The sequence below is a fragment of the Bos mutus genome, chromosome 11 (genome assembly GCF_027580195.1).
Source record: "Bos mutus isolate GX-2022 chromosome 11, NWIPB_WYAK_1.1, whole genome shotgun sequence".
NCBI classification, from domain to species: domain Eukaryota; kingdom Metazoa; phylum Chordata; class Mammalia; order Artiodactyla; family Bovidae; genus Bos; species Bos mutus.
The window spans coordinates 78,112,865-78,133,069 of record NC_091627.1 but is presented as its reverse complement, the minus strand read 5'-3'; the positions used below and the strand labels follow the sequence as shown (position 1 = coordinate 78,133,069).

Genomic DNA, 20,205 nt, shown 5'->3' with positions numbered 1-20,205 from the left:
AGTTAAAAATGCATTTAAATAATTTAAATTCACTCAGGAGTGAAGCCACTTTCCCTCAGACAAAGTTTAGATGAGGCTGTGGACCAGATTATGGGGGTAGAGGCATTTGACCTGGCACTTGGGTGGCTCCTCATTTCTGTGTGCCAGCCACAGAGGTCAGCATGCTGCCATGACTGTCTCCAGTGGACCAGAGAATGGCCAGGGACCAAATAGCTTCCCACTTTTAAATGCCATGAAGCTAATCATTTGTGCTTAAAAAGCAAATGGGTCTTGATCTTCTCTTCCCCTAAAAGGTGGAAACAACTTTACTAAATAGAGGTCACAAACTGGAGGACTGTTCAACCCATTCAGCCAGGCTACTCTATTTTTTAATCGACTTAGTTGGCAAAAATTAGGAAATCCAGCATTAAAATGTATCTGGGTCATTTGTTGGGAATTCAGAACCTGGAAAAGGAGGGTCTATGTTCTTGAAGGCAGCGTCAGCGGGTGAGGCATGCACTGCACACCTTCCCCTGTCTCTACAGCTCCCTGTGGACACACACACCCCTGCTCATTACAGAGAACAGGATAGATGATGTCACAGCCAGCAGTGCTGGAAGTAAAATTCATCTTCTTTCTTCCTTTTTGTTTTTCTTATCTCACTTTATTCCAGAAAGTTTAAAGATAGCCCACCAGGATGTATAAAAGCACATACTGTAAATGGAAATGCAGTGAAAATGAGGAAAAACCAACAAGGGTCGGAAGGCAATAAAAGATTCAGGAAGGTCCTTTTGGGTGGGCCACACTTCCGGCTCTTAGCTTTTGAGAGTAGACTGGTGAGTTCTAGTGTTTGGATTATGTAGGAAATGAACGACGCTGGTTGCCCTAGTAAAACGATGATTATTCTATGACGTGAGATCAAGGATCATCCAAAAAATGATGCTGTTTGTTCTCATCATACTGTTGGATCAATATTGACAAAGAAGCATTACTAATAATTTATATTTACTCTCTGCTGGGTACCGTTCTCATCACTTAAAAGCATTATTTCACTTATCCTTATAACAAGTATATGAGGACTACTAATATCCCCATTTTACGGATGAGGAAATGGAGGCACAAGGGAGACTGCATGATTTACCAAAGACCATAAAGTTTAACATGCATGCTAACTCACTAGGTTATTCTGCCTCTCAGAGGGCAATATCTAAAGAGACTAGTGTGGCTTGCCGGTAGACTCTTATGTGTCCCGATTTTATAAAGAGCAATCAATATAAACTAAGTGAAGAATAGCATGGAATTGAGAAGGAATGCTAGTATATTATGTGACCTTGAGGGGAAGCTGAATCAGAACAGTTAGGCCCCTAAATAGGCTTTCCGACAACAAAGTAGTCTTTTGAAACTAAGAAAAAGAAGAAAGAAAGATCCACTGATCTTTATACAGAGGGGCTTGGCCAGGATGCACATCAGAATCATTCACAGAGCTTAAAAAAAGAAAAACAAAAAAACCAGGTCTGGGCCCCACCCCTGGACATTCCAGTTCACGAGATAGGAGTTGAAACCCAGGTGTCCATAGAGATGCCTGTTTGTTTCTGATGCACCGGCAGGGTGGAGAAAACAAGGACAAATAACAAGGCTGTTATTTTGCTTCTAATTTTTCCCAAAGAGAAATATCTTCATTGTACAAAGATTAGGGCAGAAACCACTGTTAGGTGAACTGAAACCCATGTGAAGTAGATTAATGAATTATATCTAATGAAGTCAGATGGGAGCTATAACTCACCCAGACCAGATCCTAGAGCAGTTACACTGAATCTCTGGGATGGGGGTAGCATCACTTTCATTTAAAGTTCCCTGGTGGTTCTGTTATGCAGCTGAGGTTAAAAGCCATCTCAGAGGCCCAGGTGAGTTACCTCTCAGGTTGGCAAAGAATTAACCATGCCCACTGTTTGGTGGTTGGGATTTGACAGAATAGAGCAGTGGTACCAAATGATGGGAGACGGGCAAACAGGCTCCCAGTATTCAAAAAGAGAGACAATGACGTTTGGGATACTCTGAGATGGATGTGATTAAAGCAGATTTCTAGAAGGTTTTATGAGAAGATGGTTTGTGGACACTTAGGGGAAAATGATAATTGCTGGGAGCCAGTTAACTTCATTTCCAGACTAATAGATCAGAGAAATGCTGCAGGCATTGTCTATCTTTATTCCAGCAAAACAGTTGAAACTCTCTGATATCATCTTCCTGAACCAGATGGAAAAAGTGACCATGGCTGGTTGATTAACAATGAATTTAACAACCATACCCACAAAGTGTGTTGGTGAGACTGGTTCTGTCAGCTTTATGAGAGGGCTGCTGGTAGAGGGCAGGTCACAGGGTTCTGAGCCTGAACTTACCTTATGCAATATTTTTATATGCATCTTGATAGAGAGAGGGGAGGCATGGCAGTCAGATTTTAGGTTGACAAAAAGCTGAAGGAGGGGGCTTCCCTGGCAGTCCAGTGGTTAAGACTTCACCTTCTAGGTGAAGGGGGTAGGGGTTCGATCCCTGGTGGAGGAGCTAAGATCCCATAGGCCTTGCAGCCAAAAAAAACAAAACATGGAACAGAAACAATATTGCAGCAAATTCAGTAAAGACTTTAAAAATGGTCCCGGTCAAAACAACTTAAAACAAAGCTGAAGGATATGGCAGATGAGTTAGATGACAGAATTAAAATGACATTCATATAATACTTTCTAAAGGAAACTCTAGTTTACATGAGGTTTACTTTTATGCTGTCATGCAATCAGCAAGCTCGGTAGATTTATTATCCCCAGTTCAGTTCAGTTCAGTTCAGTCGCTCAGTCGTGTCCGACTCTTTGCGACCCCATGAATCGCAGCACGCCAGGCCTCCCTGTCCATCAACAACTCCCGGAGTTCACTCAGACTCACGTCCATCGAGTCAGTGATGGCATCCAGCCATCTCATCCTCTGTCATCCCCTTCTCCTCCTGCCCTCAATCCATCCCAGCATCAGAGTCTTTTCCAATGAGTCAACTCTTCGCATGAGGTGGCCAAAGTACTGGAGTTTCAGCCTCAGCATCATTCCTTCCAAAGAAATCCCAGGGCTGATCTCCTTCAGAATGGACTGGTTGGATCTCCTTGCAGTCCAAGGGACTCTCAAGAGTTTTCTCCAACACCACAGTTCAAAAGCATCAATTCTTCGGGGCTGAGCTTTCTTTACAGTCCGACTCTCACATCCATACATGACTACTGGAAAAACCATAGCCTTGACTAGACGGACCTTTGTTGGCAAAGTAATGTCTCTGCTTTTCAATATGCTATCTAGCTTGGTCATAACCTTCCTTCCATGAAGTAAGTGTCTTTTAATTTCATGGCTGCAGTCACCATCTGCAGTGATTTTGGAGCCCAAAAAAATAAAGTCTGACACTCTTTCCACTGTTTCCCCATCTATTTGCCATGAAGTGATGCGACCAGGTGCCATAATCTTCATTTTCTGAATGTTGAGTTTTAAGCCAACTTTTTCACTCTCCTCTTTCACTTTCATCAAGAGGCTCTTTAGTTCCTTTTCACTTTCTGCCACAAGGGTGGTGTCATCTGAATATCTGAGGTTATTGATATTTCTCCCGGCAATCTTGATTCCAGCGTGTGCTTCTTCCAGCCCAGCGTTTCTCATGATGTACTCTGCATATAAGTTAAATAAACAGGGTGATAATATACAGCCTTGACGTACTCCTTTTCCTATTTGGAACCAGTCTGTTGTTCCATGTCCAGTTACAACTGTTGCTTCCTGACCTGCATATAGGTTTCTCAAGCGGCAGGTCAGGTGGTCTGGTATTCCCATCTCTTTCAGAATTTTCCACAGTTTATTGTGATCCACACAGTCAAAGGCTTTGGCATAGTCAATAAAGCAGAAATAGATGTTTTTCTGGAACTCTCTTGCTTTTTCGATGATCCAGCACTTTCTTGGTAAAGAAACTGAGATCCAGAAAAGTGAATCACAGAATCGTTATTTGTGGTAATCTTAAGAGGAAATCAAGGTTAAATATCAAGGGTGACATTCAGATGTGAAAAATCTATTTCAGAAGATTGGGGTTTGTGTTAGTTTCCAGGGGCTACCGTGAAGTACCACACACTGGTGGCTTACAGCAACAGAAATGTTATCGTTCTGGGTGAGAAGTCTTTGATCTAGGCGCCTGCAGATCAGGTTTCCCCCTGAAACCTGCAGGGGAAGGAAGACTTCCTTGCCTCTGTCAGCTTCTGGTGGCGCCAGATGTCCCTTGGCTTGTGGCCACATCCCTCCACTCTTCACATGCGTTCTCCCAGTGTCTCTTCATCAGGTCCTCCCGCTGTACATGTCTGAGCTCTGTGTCCAAATTTCCCCTTCTTATAAGGACACCAGTCATGCTGAATTAGGCCCCACCCTGATGACCTCATCTCAATTGGATTACATTTTCAAAGACTTTATTTCCAAATAAGGCTGAGGTGCTGGTGCTTAGAATTTCAACATAGCTTTTGAGGGAGACACAGTTCAAGTCATTCAAGGTTAGACTGGATTGGTAAAGCTGTCAGAGCATCACTGTGTTATCACAGTTACTCCATAAGTGATAAATCACTGACACTATCTTAGACAGTGGTTTGAGGGTTTCCACCAAGTAGAAACTGGCTGCCCTTAGCATTGCTCAGAACACAGAGACAAGGATCAAGCCATCAGTTCTGGCCACCACACTCTAAGAAGGAAATGGATTAAAGGATGGTAGAGCACCTCCCTGGCAAGATAGGTGCTGTGAAAGGTTCCACTGGCAGCCCTCTGTGTGTCTTACTCTGTTTTCTATAAGGAAAATCGGGAAAGGGATAGAAGAATATGTTGAGAGAAATTTCTAGGCAAATGATAGTTAACTTGAATTTGTGTCCCAACTCTATTTTTGTCAGGCAAGACACTATGCAGTTTTACATTCCTATTTCATCTAACTTCACAGGTGAACATGTGTATAAAGATATGCATATATACTCTGAAAATATATGGGCTTAATTAATACTGACTCAATGGACATGGGTTTGGGTGGACTCTGGGAGTTGGTAATGGACAGGGCGGCCTGGTGTGCTGCGGTTCATGGGGTCGCAAAGAGTCGGACACAACTGAGCGACTGAACTGAACTGAGCTAAATACAAATACATATGTATATCTAAAGATCTAGTAAATTGATATTGAGCAAGCATTCTAATTATTTATATGTTTCCTTTTTCTTTGAGGATATTTAAAAGAAGAAAATAGAGCTTAGATAAGCATATTGACATTTCAAAGAAAATAGAGCTTAGATAAGCATACTGGGACACTGCAAAGCTAGGAGGCATTTTGAGTTTGACTTTTATGGTGAGTAAAAGGATTTTGAGCAAATGAATATGAAGGGATTGCTGTGTGACCTGCTTTGCAGCAGGTACCTTGAGGGATATGAAAGGAAAATGTGACACACATAAAAATATTAGGAGGAGGGGGAAAAAATGCATGTTCCAGAAAGTGTTGCAGGGACTGGGAAAGGAGGGTGAGCTGGAGGGAGGCTGGAGGCTGGGAGACTCAAGAGGGAGCTGGAACCTGAAAGCTGGGTTCTTGGACACCACATGGAGACGACGCGTCTCCCCAGGAATAGTCTGTCTCCCAGGCTCTTGTCGCACTCGTGGGCCAGGCCCCTGGCTTGTGGTCACTCTGTTGCCCATGTGCCCTTGCTGTCATGCCAGGCCGAGATGGAGAGGTGGTCTGGGGCCAGCACGGTGCCTATAGCCCCACGCCCCGGCCTGTAGACCAGGGAGTTTTCTCAGCACTTTAGAACAAAGTCATCTGTTATCTCCTCGTAATCAGATGAAGACAGAAGCAGAAATCACTGGCTTCTCTGAAAGCTTGTGTTTATGATTTCAGTTCAGTGAGGGCTCTGAAAGAACTGCGCCAGCCAGACAGGAAGCAAGCATGCAGGCAGCCTGCCCCGTCCGCACAGCTGGCTGAGCCTCCGGCCCTCCACAGCCTCAGGGTGATTTAACAGACAGGTCACCAGCTTTGCCTCTCAGATGCGATTTCTCAGAAGACTCTAGAGTGACCTATAACTCTGTCTCCATAAGCACTGCCTCACTCCCCCACTGCAGATGCGAGAAGTGTGCTCTCCCCCAGGTCAGCCCTAGACCTCTCAGATCTAAGACCTGACTTCTGAAGGAAGCCAAAGGGAAGAGGAGTGTTGTTTTCCCCTGACACCAATAGCGGGGGTTAGGGACATACCCACAAAATCCCCAAACTTCTCTTAGCCTATCTGTCTCGATGGGATTTGCCCAAACCCTGGTTCATTCCATTTCTGTCTCATACCAGCAACTGAAGAACTTTAGTGGCCCAGGCTGGCTGCTGATGGCAGAAGACACCCTACTAACCAGGCCTATACCGGCCGCTTTCTCAGGGCCCTGTGGAGCTGCCATGGGCAAGGGCACCCTGCTCGGGGCTCTTTGTGAGTCAGTCCTCAGCCTTCTCTAAACAAAAACACCCACTGGCACAAGAGTGCCTCAGGTCCAGATCACTTCAGTGGCTTTAGATAAAGTGGTAGCAAGAGACACGCACTCAATGTTTCTTCTCGGTTATTTATTGAGCACTCACTATGTGCCAGGCAGTGCACCAGCCTGGGGATGGAACATTGAGTTCAACCTGATCCCTGCCCCCAGGAGCTCACAGGTTAATCACAAAAGGAGGTGGACACCCAGGGTGGCAAGTGCTGTGATAAAAGTTAGAGGAGATGACAGGACCCCAAGAAGAGACCTGGAGAGACAAGTTTTCCTGAAGGCAGGATATCTAAGCCAAGATGGAAAAGGTGAGCAGAAGTCATCTAGGTGACGAGGACACGGGGCAGAAGTTAAAGAGGGGAGAGGGTGCTCCAGGCAGAGGACTGGCTGATCAAAGGCTCGGTTGCAGGAAGAAGCCAGTGCATCCAAAAAACTTCACGGTTCCCTAGGGCCTAGGAGATAAAACTGGATAAGTGAGCAGGGACCAGATCCCAGAGGGCCTTAGAAGTGATTAAGAAACTGGTGCTTTTTCCGAGAGCAGTAGGGCACCGTTGGAAGAATCTCAGTGGCTAGAGGAAGACCAGGATGTCCAGGCAGGCCCTGGCTCAGCACTAGTTCAGAATTTGAAAGCAGGCACCGTTGGAAGAATCTCAGTGGCTAGAGGAAGACCAGGATGTCCAGGCAGGCCCTGGCTCAGCACTAGTTCAGAATTTGAAAGCACACAGAGAAGTGTGAGCTCAGGCCCTGCACTCCAAAGCTCATGGTGCCCATGGGCTGCGCTGGAGATCCAGCCACGCTGAGCGTGAGGCATGCCCAAGGCAGCCCTGCACTCCAAAGCTCATGGCACCCATGGGCTGCGCTGGAGATCCAGCCACGCTGAGCATGAAGCATGCCCAAGGCAGCCCTGCACTCCAAAGCTCATGGCGCCCATGGGCTACGCTGGAGATCCAGCCACGCTGAGCGTGAGCCATGCCCAAGGCACGTGGTGCTAAGACTAAGAGGGTAGGAGCTCACATTTATTGGGTACCCACTGTGTGTCAGGATTTGCACTGAGGCGCCGTACATCTGGCATCTAATTCAGTCCTCAAGGCTATTGTAGGGCTCCTGGGACCACCCCCATTTTACAGATGAAAGACCCAGGCTCAAAGAGGTTTCCTTCACAATGTCATCAAACCAGGAAAGGGATGGTACCAAGATGGGAGGTCAGCCAGTGCTTTTTCCTCCTCCATGTGGTGTCCCCTCCATGTGGTCCAGAGGGTGTGGGAAGGGCTTCATGGAGGAGACAGGGTGTGAAGAGTTAGAGGACTGTTCCCTGTCCCAGTGTCGCCTCTCAGGCTGTGTGGTGGGGGCTGAGTCAGGTGTGTAGACATGAAGGGAGGCAAATGGGATGACTGAAGATCCAGGTAAATAGGGACTTTGTCCGTCAGAACCCTGGAGATGAGTCCTGTACCTGCTCTTTAAGGGAAACAGCAGCTTTCCGATGAGTGAAACCAGTGAGTAAAGGATGTAGTTCCCAGTCCTCTAAATGTGAGGATATGAGGCTGCCTACATGCTATTAACATGGGATGGGTTTCCTCAGAAATACTTGCTCTGGAAAACCTCCCAAGCCTCTAAGGTTAATTAATAGTCAGAAACTGTAAGTTATATGAATGGAAATGAATAACTGACAAGGATCTAAGATGTCTCCAAGGGAAATAAGGCCTGGACCAGGTAGCATAAGGGGTGCATGAGCCAAGTAGGTTCTTCCATAGAGTTCTTGAAGAATGGCATACTCGCGCGCATGCCACCAATGATTCTGGTTCCCCTGGAAAGTCCAGAGCTGAGCTTGATTGCTCCCCAAGCCAGCTCACCATGCACCTGGAAAAAGATGTCCCTAGCTGTGTTGACTGAGCCTGGTTCCCTGGTAGGCAGTCAGCAAGTTGGGACATTCAGACATCCTATGAAACGTAGCTCCATCATATACTCAGTTGACCTCAGAAAATGAAACCAGTTTCCATGACTAGTGGACTCAAATGATTGAAAGGTGAAGCACAAGAAATTAAACAGGGGAGTCAATGCCAAAGCCTTTACAAATGTCCCGAGGTTCCCTATACACCAGCCCCCCTCCTCCATTAGTGACCAGTGCAGAGGAGGCTGGAAGGAGGGGATCCTGCCCCTGAAAGGTCCTGGATATAGCCGACCATCAGTGGTGCTCAAACTGAGTTTCCCTTCTGCCCTATTCTCTGCCAGTCCTCCTCACCAGCTTCCTCTCCTCCTGCCCCCACTGGGATGATACTTAGTGCTTCCCATGCTGCCATCGCCTTCTTCCCCATCCTGCTCCTCCCCCAGCACCATGGGCCACATGCTGTTACCCCTCTTCAATCAAAGTAAACCCCTCGCTCCTGTGATAGAGACCTTTGGGAGAGGAGTCTTCACACCCTCTCCCCAGGCAGCTGCCCTCCTGTGCCCCACATGCATCACTGTGGAGATGGGCTTTGTGGTTCCCCTGTGAAGTCTCTCTCCATGCAGGGCCCCCTTTTCCTTTTGCTCTGTACACACTGGAGATGGAGAACATGTCATCCTCTTTTGCCTGGAGCCAGCCCTCCTGTAGGAATGGCTGAGCCACCCCTCAGTTTTCTCATCTCAGGGGCGGCACACACCCGCTTCTGCTGCAAGTACTGTTTCCGTCCCTGTGGTTTTCCTCTGTCCCCTTTCTGTCCCCCCCTCCAAGGCCTCTGAGCCCTACTGAGCTCTGATGGCTCAAGGCCGGAGAGAAGGTGCCAAGCAGGATGGATGGGGGCGCAGTATGGGAAAGATTAGCTCATCTCTTCTCCGTGGTGTCTGTCTGATTCTGACCTCAATCTGGGACAGTTTGAAAACAGACTCCCCTGCCAAGTTCACCTCACCATGTACCACTCTCTCCCTGATCCACAGCCCTCTCCCACCATGCTGGCTTACTAGCAAGCCTTTCTGGCTTTACTTCAGCCTAGAAGCTTGACCTAAAGGTCTCCTGGTTGCATTTGAGCCTGCCCATGTTTTCCCATGTCGCCAGTGTCCAGCTCTCCAAATATTCTGCACCATGAGAAGCATCATGCTGAGAGCTGGACTTGAGTCTGGCCTCACTCTGAACTCAGTTGGGTGACTCTGGGCAAGTGATGAAACCTCTGTGAGCCACAGTTTCCACATCTGTAAAATCAGGATAATAACACCTGCCTGTTCCAAAGATCAAAAGCAAATGAACATGAAGATGCTCTGTAAGGTGGCACTTTCCAAACCACATTCTGCAGAACTTCGCTCCCAGGACAGATATTGAGAAACTATTTAGGAAAGAAAAAAAAAAAAAAAGGACTTCCTTGGCAGTCCACAGTTAAGACTTCACCTTCCAATACAGGGGGTATGGGTTCGACCCCTGGTCTGGGAGCCAGGATCCACATGCCTTATGGCCAAAAACCCAAAACATAAAACAGAAACAATACAGTAACAAATTCAATAAAGACTTTAAGAATGGTCCATATCAAAAAAAGAATCTAAGAGAATCTTTAAATAAAATGGTCCATATATATATATATATATATATATGTATATGTGTGTGTGTGTGTGTGTATATATATATATATATAAATATATAGTCTGAGGAAGTTTGAGGAAGACTGGCCTTAATCAAATCAGCCAGGTCTTCTTGACTGCAGGGTGTCCACCACATCCTTTCGTTTGCTGACATGCATGATGACTCTCCCAGAGCAGAGTACAAAATATAGCTTTGTCTCAAGACTACTTTTTTACACAGACTATCACTAAATTTTTAGGTAACTGATTTCCATAGAACATAGCATATGTTAATATTTATTCTACAAATAATAATAGTCACCACAAGAGTTATTCCATCATCCAGGGCACAAATCCTGGATAATGCCAATTAATCAATGTCTGAAAAAATATTGCTGGAGCTCCTTCAGTCATCTCAGTATTGTGCTGTGGATGGCAGGGGAGAGGGAACTTGGTGCTGAGGGTCTCTCAGTCAGACTCCACCCTTATTTCCCGCCATCCCCACGCTGCACTCTGTCACAAACAGCTTGACCAACCCATTGTCCTGTATACACATCTTTCGTGTTCCCAATCTCCTGCCTTTTTCCCATCTTTCTCTCTGCCAAGGTGCCTTCTTCCCATCTCTACCAACATGATGGTAATTCATTCTTCAAGTCTCAGCCAGGTCCCACTATTCTGTGAAAGTTTTTCTCACCATTGCAGTGTGTGCTAGAAAGGAATACTGACCCCAACCCAGCAGGGAGCCCCCAGAGGCAGAGAATTATTCTTACTTCCTGATTTTCTCCAAAACCCAGAGTTTGTTTGATCACTGCCCTCTTCCCCTTCACAGACCATAAGCGCAATTTTGGCAACTTGAGCTTCTAACTAGGTATGGGTCCTTCTGACCTAGAGAGTCAGTGGTGGGCTTGCTGATGTATTCATTCATTCAGTAGGTGCTTAGTTTAGGGGACTGCTAGGAACCCAAGGTTGAGTCAGACAAGGATTCTGCCTTTAAGGAGCTCATGGACAGGACAGAAGCATTAACAATTCACTGCAAGTCAGTGTCTTGAGTGTAATAATAGAAATAATGTGGGAGCACAAAATAGGATTCAGGATGATAGCAGATGAGGATCAAGGCAGGCTTCCCAGAAGATGGTCCCAACCCCTACTCCACGCATCCCCCTACATATAGAGAAGACGTCATCTAGAGGAGACATGGTAAGGTGATGGGGGTGGTGATGGTTACCTTTATGGAAGAAGGACCACTGGAGAGCTCACAGAAGGGCAATTCAAGTTCATTCCCTGGATCACAGAAAGGGAGGACTCAGTGGAGCCAGAGGGTTAGGGCAGATGCTAAAAGGGAAAACGCCCGAACATGCACACACACACAGTCTATGGGAATCCCACTTCCTTGCTTTTCCATCATACCTCTCACCCCTTCTTCCTTCTCACTTGACCTCATTCTTCCTTTCCAAGTCCTCCGTCACCTCTCGGTCCTGGGGCCATTCATCGTTACCTCATTGAAACAGCTCAATGTCTGCTCTCAGTAGCTAGAGGTCTGCTTTGGCAAGAGGCTGGTCAGCTCGATGCCCACTCCCTGTGGGGGGCCTTGGGGAGGAAGGTCAGCCTAGAATCAGCGCTTTCTCTTATCTCCCCACAGAAAACCAAAAGAGACGTCAATAATTTTGACCAAGACTTTACCCGGGAAGAGCCAGTACTCACACTCGTGGACGAAGCGATTGTGAAGCAGATCAACCAGGAGGAATTCAAAGGCTTCTCCTACTTTGGTGAAGACCTGATGCCCTGAGCAGCCGCTCCCAGTGAAGTTCGGTGATGCTGCAAGCAGGGGCGCCGGGAAGATTCCTATTTTCCCATCAGATGGTCTTGAACTACTTCTCCCCAGAGCCCAGTCCCTTGTCCACCCTCTATTTATTGCATTCCCTCACCCCGGGGCCAGCTCCTCCCCACTTCCACCTGATGACCAGAAGGCACTCTTGATTCTCGTCTCACCAGTACTGCAGAATTGTGCAGGTTCAGCAGTTCACTGGACCCACTGCTGAGTTTGGTCTGTTGGCAAGCCTGACTTTGCTCCTCGGGGGCTTCTGGTAAGGAAGGAACTTCAAGTCTTTTACTGCAAAGAAAAGAAGGAAGAAAAAAAGCAAGCAAGACTCTGGCTCTGTTTTTGAACATAGAGTCCTGACAATTCTTGCTTCTCCTCACTCCAGTCCCCCACCCACCACCTGCCACCCTCTGCCATTCTATCCAGAAGAGAAGAGACTGGTGCTTCTTCAGCCCAAGGGTGAGCGCCCTCTAGGCGTGCCCAGGAAGGAGTGAGGTTGGAAGACACCCTGATCGGCTCCCTGTGTTGGTTTGCTCTGGAATGGCTCGTCGTCATTTGCTTTGGTTTTAGATTTGGGGCATGCCAAAGTTGTATAAGCATGTATCTTGTGGAAGAAATCGCTCTCCATAGAAAAAGAAATTTGATTTGAACTCTATTAACATTTCAAAAATAGATTATCAAATTTGCTTTCTAATTGGCCAAAAGAAATAAATTCCATTGTTAATACAGGTAGATATTAAAGGGCTAATATACAATGAGAAAATCATCATCCACGGTGTATGCTCTTAATGCTTTCGTGGCACCTGGGGGCTCGGAATTGAGAGAAAAGGAAACTAGTAGAGCTCTTTGTTGTTCAAGTTCTGCCTGAACTCCATGGCTACCCCACAGAGTGGTCAAGACCCTGGGTTCTAGCAAAACTCAGCTCCCAGATTCTCTCTCCAGTTTCATCCTGAATCCCCAGCATCAACTGTATTTATTTTCTGCAGCAGTGTGTGATTTTTGCGCACTTCTACCAAATGATAGTACTACTGTGTTGTGGTTTTTAAACATTAAACGTGTAAAGTTAAATATAAAATATCTGCTTTTGGAACAAGCAGCATGAGGCTAAACATGGGTTATGTAGAGGGTATCAGGAGATTGAAGAGCGACTTATTGGAACACTGACAGGGTGGCAAGATGTTCTCAGAGTGCTGTTTCTGTGTGACATGCAAGGGCAACTCATGTGGACACTATTTAATGGATGTGATGTTACCTCCTGTAGATATGCTACCAGTGTTACGTTCTTTGATTTCCAAGGATTCTCTGTGGCTTTGTGTGTTATGTTTCCCGGAGGTCGTTGGATTATCTATTTCACTGAACTGACTTAGCAGGGAATGGAATCTATTCCAACGATTGCACGTGGATTTCCCAGCTGCCCCTGAATATATATACTTGTGAGTGGCAAAGTGGCACTAATGAAGCTTTTTGCCTTTTGTACATTTGAGATTTTTTGTATATAGTGTTTGCTGCAAGGCCTGTGGAATTAATTCATTGAATTTAGAGGTATCAACTGCTGCATGTTCAGGCATATTATAAACTTTAGTCTATGAAAGAATAATTATAATAATGTCCAGGTGCAATACTCTGTAAGCGTATTGGTTCAAGTTACCGAGAGATAAGGTGTGTTTCCTTCTTTCTTTCTTTTTCTGGGAGGTGGGGGGCGGGAGGAGGGATGGTCTTCATATTGTTTATTTCATTTTGGTTTATTTTAAAAGATGTAAACATGTATTAAGCTATATTAAATCTCACATATAGTTCTCCTGTGCTCTATTATGTCCTGATAGAGATGGGGAAGAGAAAGGAATGTTCTGGATGGTTGTTTCAAAGTTTGGACGGTGACTAGCTCAAGCCCATACAGAGCTGGTGTCCATATTTGCATCTGGCTAGTCGTGGCCTTGGTTACTAGTGATGACATTCACTTCTCTTTTGTTTTGATTTTTGAAAAAACTCAGGTGTAATTATTATCTGTTCTTGTTATAATTTCAAATATTATGCTATATCAACTTGTGTGTTCAGCATACCAGTGAAGAGATGAAGAACAGTAGATTAATTTAATTTATCTTCGGTAACTTGACGTAGTAAGGGAGACTGTCTTCCGGAGTTGAGGACAAGCACAGAAACATCTTCATGGTGGCGTCATCTCATTTTTTAGGAAAACATGACAATACTGCCCATCTTACTCACGAGTCACTACTGCTCTCTGTTTTCTTCTCTGCTTCCTTCACCCTGATGATTGAACGACCAAGCACGCTCTTAAACTGTCATGCCGAACGGCCTTGTCCAAAAGGTTCCCATGTCAGCAGGGGTTGGGCCCTTCCTACAGGACAACTGGCATTTTTGTTGGAAGACAAATAATAATACATTCTACCCAACAGCTCCAAGCAGTCACTCAAGCAGGTTGCCTGGCTCAGAGATGCCCCCTTCCAGGCCCCAGAGCTGGGCTGACTGGGATGCCTCCTGCTTGAAAGCTGGTCAAGTTCTCACACAGGCAGATTCAAATCCTATGTAGTCTATAGAATAGAGCTTGTATGTTCCTTGAATACTCATTGTTTCATTTCGGTTTTCACAAGAGTTTGGAAGCAGACACACTATTACATTTCTGCTAATTCTTTCTTATCTTTCCAACTAGCTTGCTCACTCTTTTTTATTTTTTTTGAGACAAAAAAGGAGGGGAGTGTAAAAAAAAATGCCAAAAAAATATATGAAGGATAGCTGTTCTCCTGTATTCTCTCATTATGGACTTTGTGAAGTGGAAACAATTTTTTTTTCCTCCAAAGGTGAAAAAAATGCATTCTTACATTAAAAAAAAAGAAGGCTAAAAATTACCTCTTTTTAAATTATGTGCAAAGTAATTCTGGCTAAATATAAAATGTACTCAACTTTAGGGATTTTTTTTTGTATTGTGATACTTTATTTGTACATTTTTTTCCTTTTGGGATGTAATTTTAATCTCTTGCCATTCATTAGTGTTATTTCATTGTAAACATTATTGTGCCAAATGTACTGTATTCAAAAGGATGTGAATGTGTATTGTTTCAGAACCTAATAAATACAATGACGTTAAATCTTATTTCCGGGTCCTATTGAGCATTTTATCTCCTGGACTCCATTTTATCTCCTTGGTGAGTGGCAAGGTGGCACTAATGAAGTTTATTGCCTTTTGGACATTAGTGATTCCAAATTCCCAAACCTAGACAAGGTTTCAACTTTTCTCTCATCCTTTGAAGATGCACAAATGTGCAAATGATCATATATGCATCCTGCCCTTGCCCACCCCTGTCTGGCCTCTGCATTCAGGGACTGCCAACCAGAAGTGTGGAGGGGGCCTGAGCACACTGGATGCGCCAGCCCTGGGCTGCCTGGGCATGAAGCTGCCTTGGAGTGCTGGGAGATGGCCAAGCAGCACCGAAAGCACTTCATTCTCAGCTTTCTAGAGAAGAAAAGACTAGATCTTCTTGCAACCCATTCAGGCCTCTTCAAGACTCAGTTTTGAGGACCAGCTGCTCAGAACTTCAGACCTTAGGAATCCAAGAAGCTCCCACGAGGCTGGAAACCTCCCATGACTTAGGTATATTATCCTGAAGGTACTCACCTCTCAGTCCCTTCCCCCTCCCCCACCAGCAACTTCATCTGCCTACCTGAAGATGTAAGCATGGACCTCCAGACCCACTGCAAGAAGAAGGTTATTCAGTTCAGTTCAGTCTCTCAGTCGTGTCCAAATCTTTGCAACCCCATGGACTGCAGCATGCCAGGCCTCCCTGTCCATCGCCAACTCTCAGAGTTTACTCAAACTCATGTCCATTGAGTCAGTGATGCCATCCAACCATCTCATCCTCTGTCATCCCCTTCTCCTCCTGCCTTCACTCTTTCCCAAAATTTGGGGTCTTTTCTGATGAGTCAGTTCTTCACATCAGGTGGCCAAAGTTTTGGAGTTCCAGCTTCAGCATCAGTCCTTCCAATGAATATTCAGGACTGATTTCCTTTAGGATGGACTGGTTGGATCTCCTTGCAGGCCAAGGGACTCTCAAAAGTCTTCTCCAACACCACAGTTCAAAGGCATCAATTCTTTGGTGCTCAGCTTTCTTTATAGTCCAACTCTCACATCCATACATGACTACTGGAAAAACCATAGCTTTAACTAGACGGACCTTCATTGGCAAAGTAATGTCTCTGCTTTTTAATATGCTGTCTAGGTTGGTCATAACTTTTCTTGCAAGGAGCAAGTGAAGCAAGGAGAAGGTTGTATTTATCACCATTTTCCTCTCTGATTCAGACAGCTGTTTCTAGGTAAATGACCATCCTAGGAGAAACAAGCTTCCCACCAGCATGTCTGAGTTTAAATAAAAAGAAAATCAAATTAAAAGATCTTGTTCTTAGAAGGTCAGAAGACATCTCCAAGCATTTTACTGAATGAAATATGACCAGTCTACACATCCCTTGCCTAGTGGTCCAGAAGAGACAGCTCCAGAGTCCTGGAGATGAGGAAATTCATTCTCCCCAAATCCATGTGCTCGATAAATCACCTTGAAGCTATAAAAAATGTCAATTGCTGATCAGAGTACCTGGTTTAGAACCTCTTCCCTCAATTCCAACTATGTTCTAGAAGAGGAAGTCAAGCAATGCCATGCCTATTCCAGGAAAACCATGGCCACTGGTCCCTGGCAAGGGCTAGGTGGCTCCAGAGCTGCTTCAAGAAAGCCTATCTGTGTGACTTTGCCCCTGAACTGAGAAACAACAGGTCTAACAGATTTCTCGCAGAGGGAATCTATGGGAAGACTAGTCCTTCTCTATTTCCATGGACCTGAGTACAGTCCAGTGCTTGGATTACCAGGGGCCTGAAGATCTCCATGCAGTAAAATTACTAAACCACAAAGTGTGTGTTGTCATAGTGCTTACAGTAGCAGAGAGATGGAGGGGAAAACAGCACAGAAGCCACATCATGAAGTCGGGTTTTCAATTTAGAGTTCTTCAGCCTAGATAATGATACGACTTGGGTGGTATGTTTGAAACTAGACCTGAAGGATGAGGAGCTGTTCTAATCAGGGATACACCCTCTGGGGACCAGCTGATTGGATAAATAGACAGTGTTTATTTAGAAGGTACTACAAGTACTTCTTTCCCATTCTGTTGTTTTCCTTTATTTCTTTGCATTGATCACTGAAGAAGGCTTTCTTATCTCTTCTTGCTATTCTTTGGAACTCTGCATTCAGATGTTTATATCTTTCCTTTTCTCCTTTGCTTTTTGCTTCTCTTCTTTTCACAGCTATTTGTAAGGCCTCCCCAGACAGCCATTTTGCTTTTTGCATTTCTTTTCCATGGGGATGGTCTTGATCCCTGTCTCCTGTACAATGTCATGAACCTCATTCCATAGTTCATCAGGCACTCTATCTATCAGATCTAGACCCTTAAATCTATTTCTCACTTCCACTGTATAATCATAAGGGATTTGATTTAGGTCATACCTGAATGGTCTAGTGGTTTTCCCTACTTTCTTCAATTTAAGTCTGAATTTGGCAATAAGGAGTTCATGGTCTGAGCCACAGTCAGCTCCCGGTCTTGTTTTTTGCTGACTGTATAGAGCTTCTCCATCTTTGGCTGCAAAGAATATAATCAATCTGATTTCGGTGTTGACCATCTGGTGATGTCCATGTATAGAGTCTTCTCTTGTGTTGTTGGAAGAGGGTGTTTGATATGACCAGTGCATTTTCTTGGCAAAACTCTATCAGTCTTTGCCCTGCTTCATTCCGTATTCCAGAGCCAAATTTGCCTGTTACTCCAGGTGTTTCTTGACTTCCTACTTTTGCATTCCAGTCCCCTATAATGAAAAGGACATCTTTTTTCGGTGTTAGTTCTAAAAGGTCTTGTAGGTCTTCATAGAACCATTCAACTTCAGCTTCTTCAGCATTACTGGTTGGGGCATAGACTTGGATTATTGTGATATTGAATGGTTTGCCTTGGAAACGAACAGAGATCATTCTGTTGTTTTTGAGATTGCATCCAAGTACTGCATTTCGGACTCTTTTGTTGACCATGATGGCCACTCCATTTCTTCTGAGGGATTCCTGCCTGCAGTAGTAGATATAATGGTCATCTGAGTTAAATTCACCCACTCCAGTCCATTTCAGTTCGCTGATTCCTAGAATGTCAACATTCACTCTTGCCATCTCTTGTTTGACCACTTCCAATTTGCCTTGATTCATGGACCTGACATTCCAGGTTCCTATGCAATATTGCTCTTTACAGCATCAGATCTTGCTTCTATCACCAGTCACATCCACAGTTGGGTATTGTTTTTGCTTTGGCTCCATCCCTTCATTCTTTCTGGAGTTATTTCTCCACTGATCTCCAGTAGCATATTGGGCACCTACTGACCTGGGGAGTTTCTCTTTCAGTATCCTATCATTTTGCCTTTTCATACTGTTCATGGGGTTCTCAAGGCAAGAATACTGAAGTGGTTTGCCATTCCCTTCTCCAGTGGACCACATTCTGTCAGATCTCTCCACCATGACCCGCCCGTTGCCCCACAGGCATGGCTTAGTTTCATTGAGTTAGACAAGGCTGTGGTCCTAGTGTGATTAGATTGACTAGTTTTCTGTGAGTATGGTTTCAGTGTTTGCCCTCTGATGCCCTCTTGCAACACCTACCATCTTACTTGGGTTTCTCTTATCTTGGGTGTGGGGTATCTCTTCATGGCTGCTCCAGCAAAGCACAGCCATTGCTCCTTACCTTGACGAGGGGTATCTCCTCACCGCCGCCCTTCCTGACCTTCAACGTGGGATAGCTCCTCTAGGCCCTCCTGTGCCTGCGCAGCCACGGCTCCTTGGACGTGGGGTTGGTCTTCCCGGCCACTGCCCCTGGCCTCAGGTGTGGGGTTGCTCCTCCCGGCCGCCGCCCTTGGCCTCGGGTGTGGGGGCGTGGGGTAGCTCCTCCCACCTGCCGCCCTAAAGGACAGAAATGGTATGGACCTAACAGAAGCAGAAGATACTAAGAAGAGATGGCAAGAATACAGAGAAGAACTATACAAAAAAGATCTTCACGACCCAGATAATCACGATGGTATGACCACTGACCTAGAGCCAGACATCCTGGAATGTGAAGTCAAGTGGGCCTTAGAAAGCATCACTACGAACAAAGCTAGTGGAGGTGATGGAATTCCAGTTGAGCTATTGCAAATCCTGAAAGATGATGCTGTGAAAGTGCTGCACTCAATATGCCAGCAAATTTGGAAAACTCAGCAGTGGCCACAGGACTGGAAAAGGTCAGTTTTCATTCCAATCCCAAAGAAAGGCAATGCCAAAGAATGCTCAAACTACCACACAATTGCAGTCATCTCACACGCTAGTAAAGTAATGCTGAAAATTCTCCAAGCCAGGCTTCAGCAATACGTGAACCGTGAACTTCCTGATGTTCAAGCTGGTTTTAGAAAGGGCAGATGAACCAGAGATCATATTGCCAACATCTGCTGGATCATGGAAAAAGCAAGAGAGTTCCAGAAAAGCATCTATTTCTGCTTTATTGACTATGCCAAAGCCTTTGACTATGTGGATCACAATAAACTGTGGAAAATTCTGAAAGAGATGGGAATACCAGACCGCCTGACCTGCCTCTTGAGAAACCTATATGCAGGTCAGGAAGCAACAGTTAGAACTGGACATGGAACAACAGACTGGTTCCAAATAGGAAAAGGAGTTCGTCAAGGCTGTATATTGTCACCGTGTTTATTTAACTTATATGCAGAGTACATCATGAGAAACGCTGGACTAGAAGAAACACAAGCTGGAATCAAGATTGCCGGGAGAAATATCAATAACCTCAGATATGCAGATGACACCACCCTTATGGCAGAAAGTGAAGAGGAACTAAAAAGCCTCTTGATGAAAGTGAAAGTGGAGAGTGAAAAAGTTGGCTTAAAGCTTAACTTTCAGAAAATGAAGATCATGGCATCCGGTCCCACCACTCCATGGGAAATAGATGGGGAAACAGTGGAAACAGTGTCAGACTTTATTTTTCTGGTCTCCAAAATCACTGCAGATGGTGACTGCAGCCATGAAATAAGACGCTTACTCCTTGGAAGGAAAGTTATGACCAACCTAGATAGCATATTGAAAAGCAGAGACATTACTTTGCCAACAAAGTTTCATCTAGTCAAGGCTATAGTTTTTCCTGTGGTCATGTATGGATGTGAGAGTTGGACTGTGAAGAAGGCTGAGCACCGAAGAATTGATGCTTTTGAACTGTGGTGTTGGAGAAGACTCTTGAGAGTCCCTTGGACTGCAAGGAGATCCAACCAGTCCATTCTGAAGGAGATAA

General features: G+C 45.2%; 1 protein-coding gene across 1 annotated transcript in view; it reads left to right on the top strand.

The window, feature by feature from the left end:
• Positions 1-14,965, top strand: part of PRKCE (protein kinase C epsilon) — a 547,581-nt gene extending 532,616 nt beyond the window's left edge. The window contains exon 16 of the mRNA XM_070379638.1: positions 11,677-14,965. Coding sequence (XP_070235739.1) covers positions 11,677-11,823 — 147 coding nt within the window. The 3' untranslated portion in view covers positions 11,824-14,965. The remainder of the gene's footprint in view (positions 1-11,676) is intronic.
• The last annotated feature ends 5,240 nt before the right edge of the window (positions 14,966-20,205 follow it).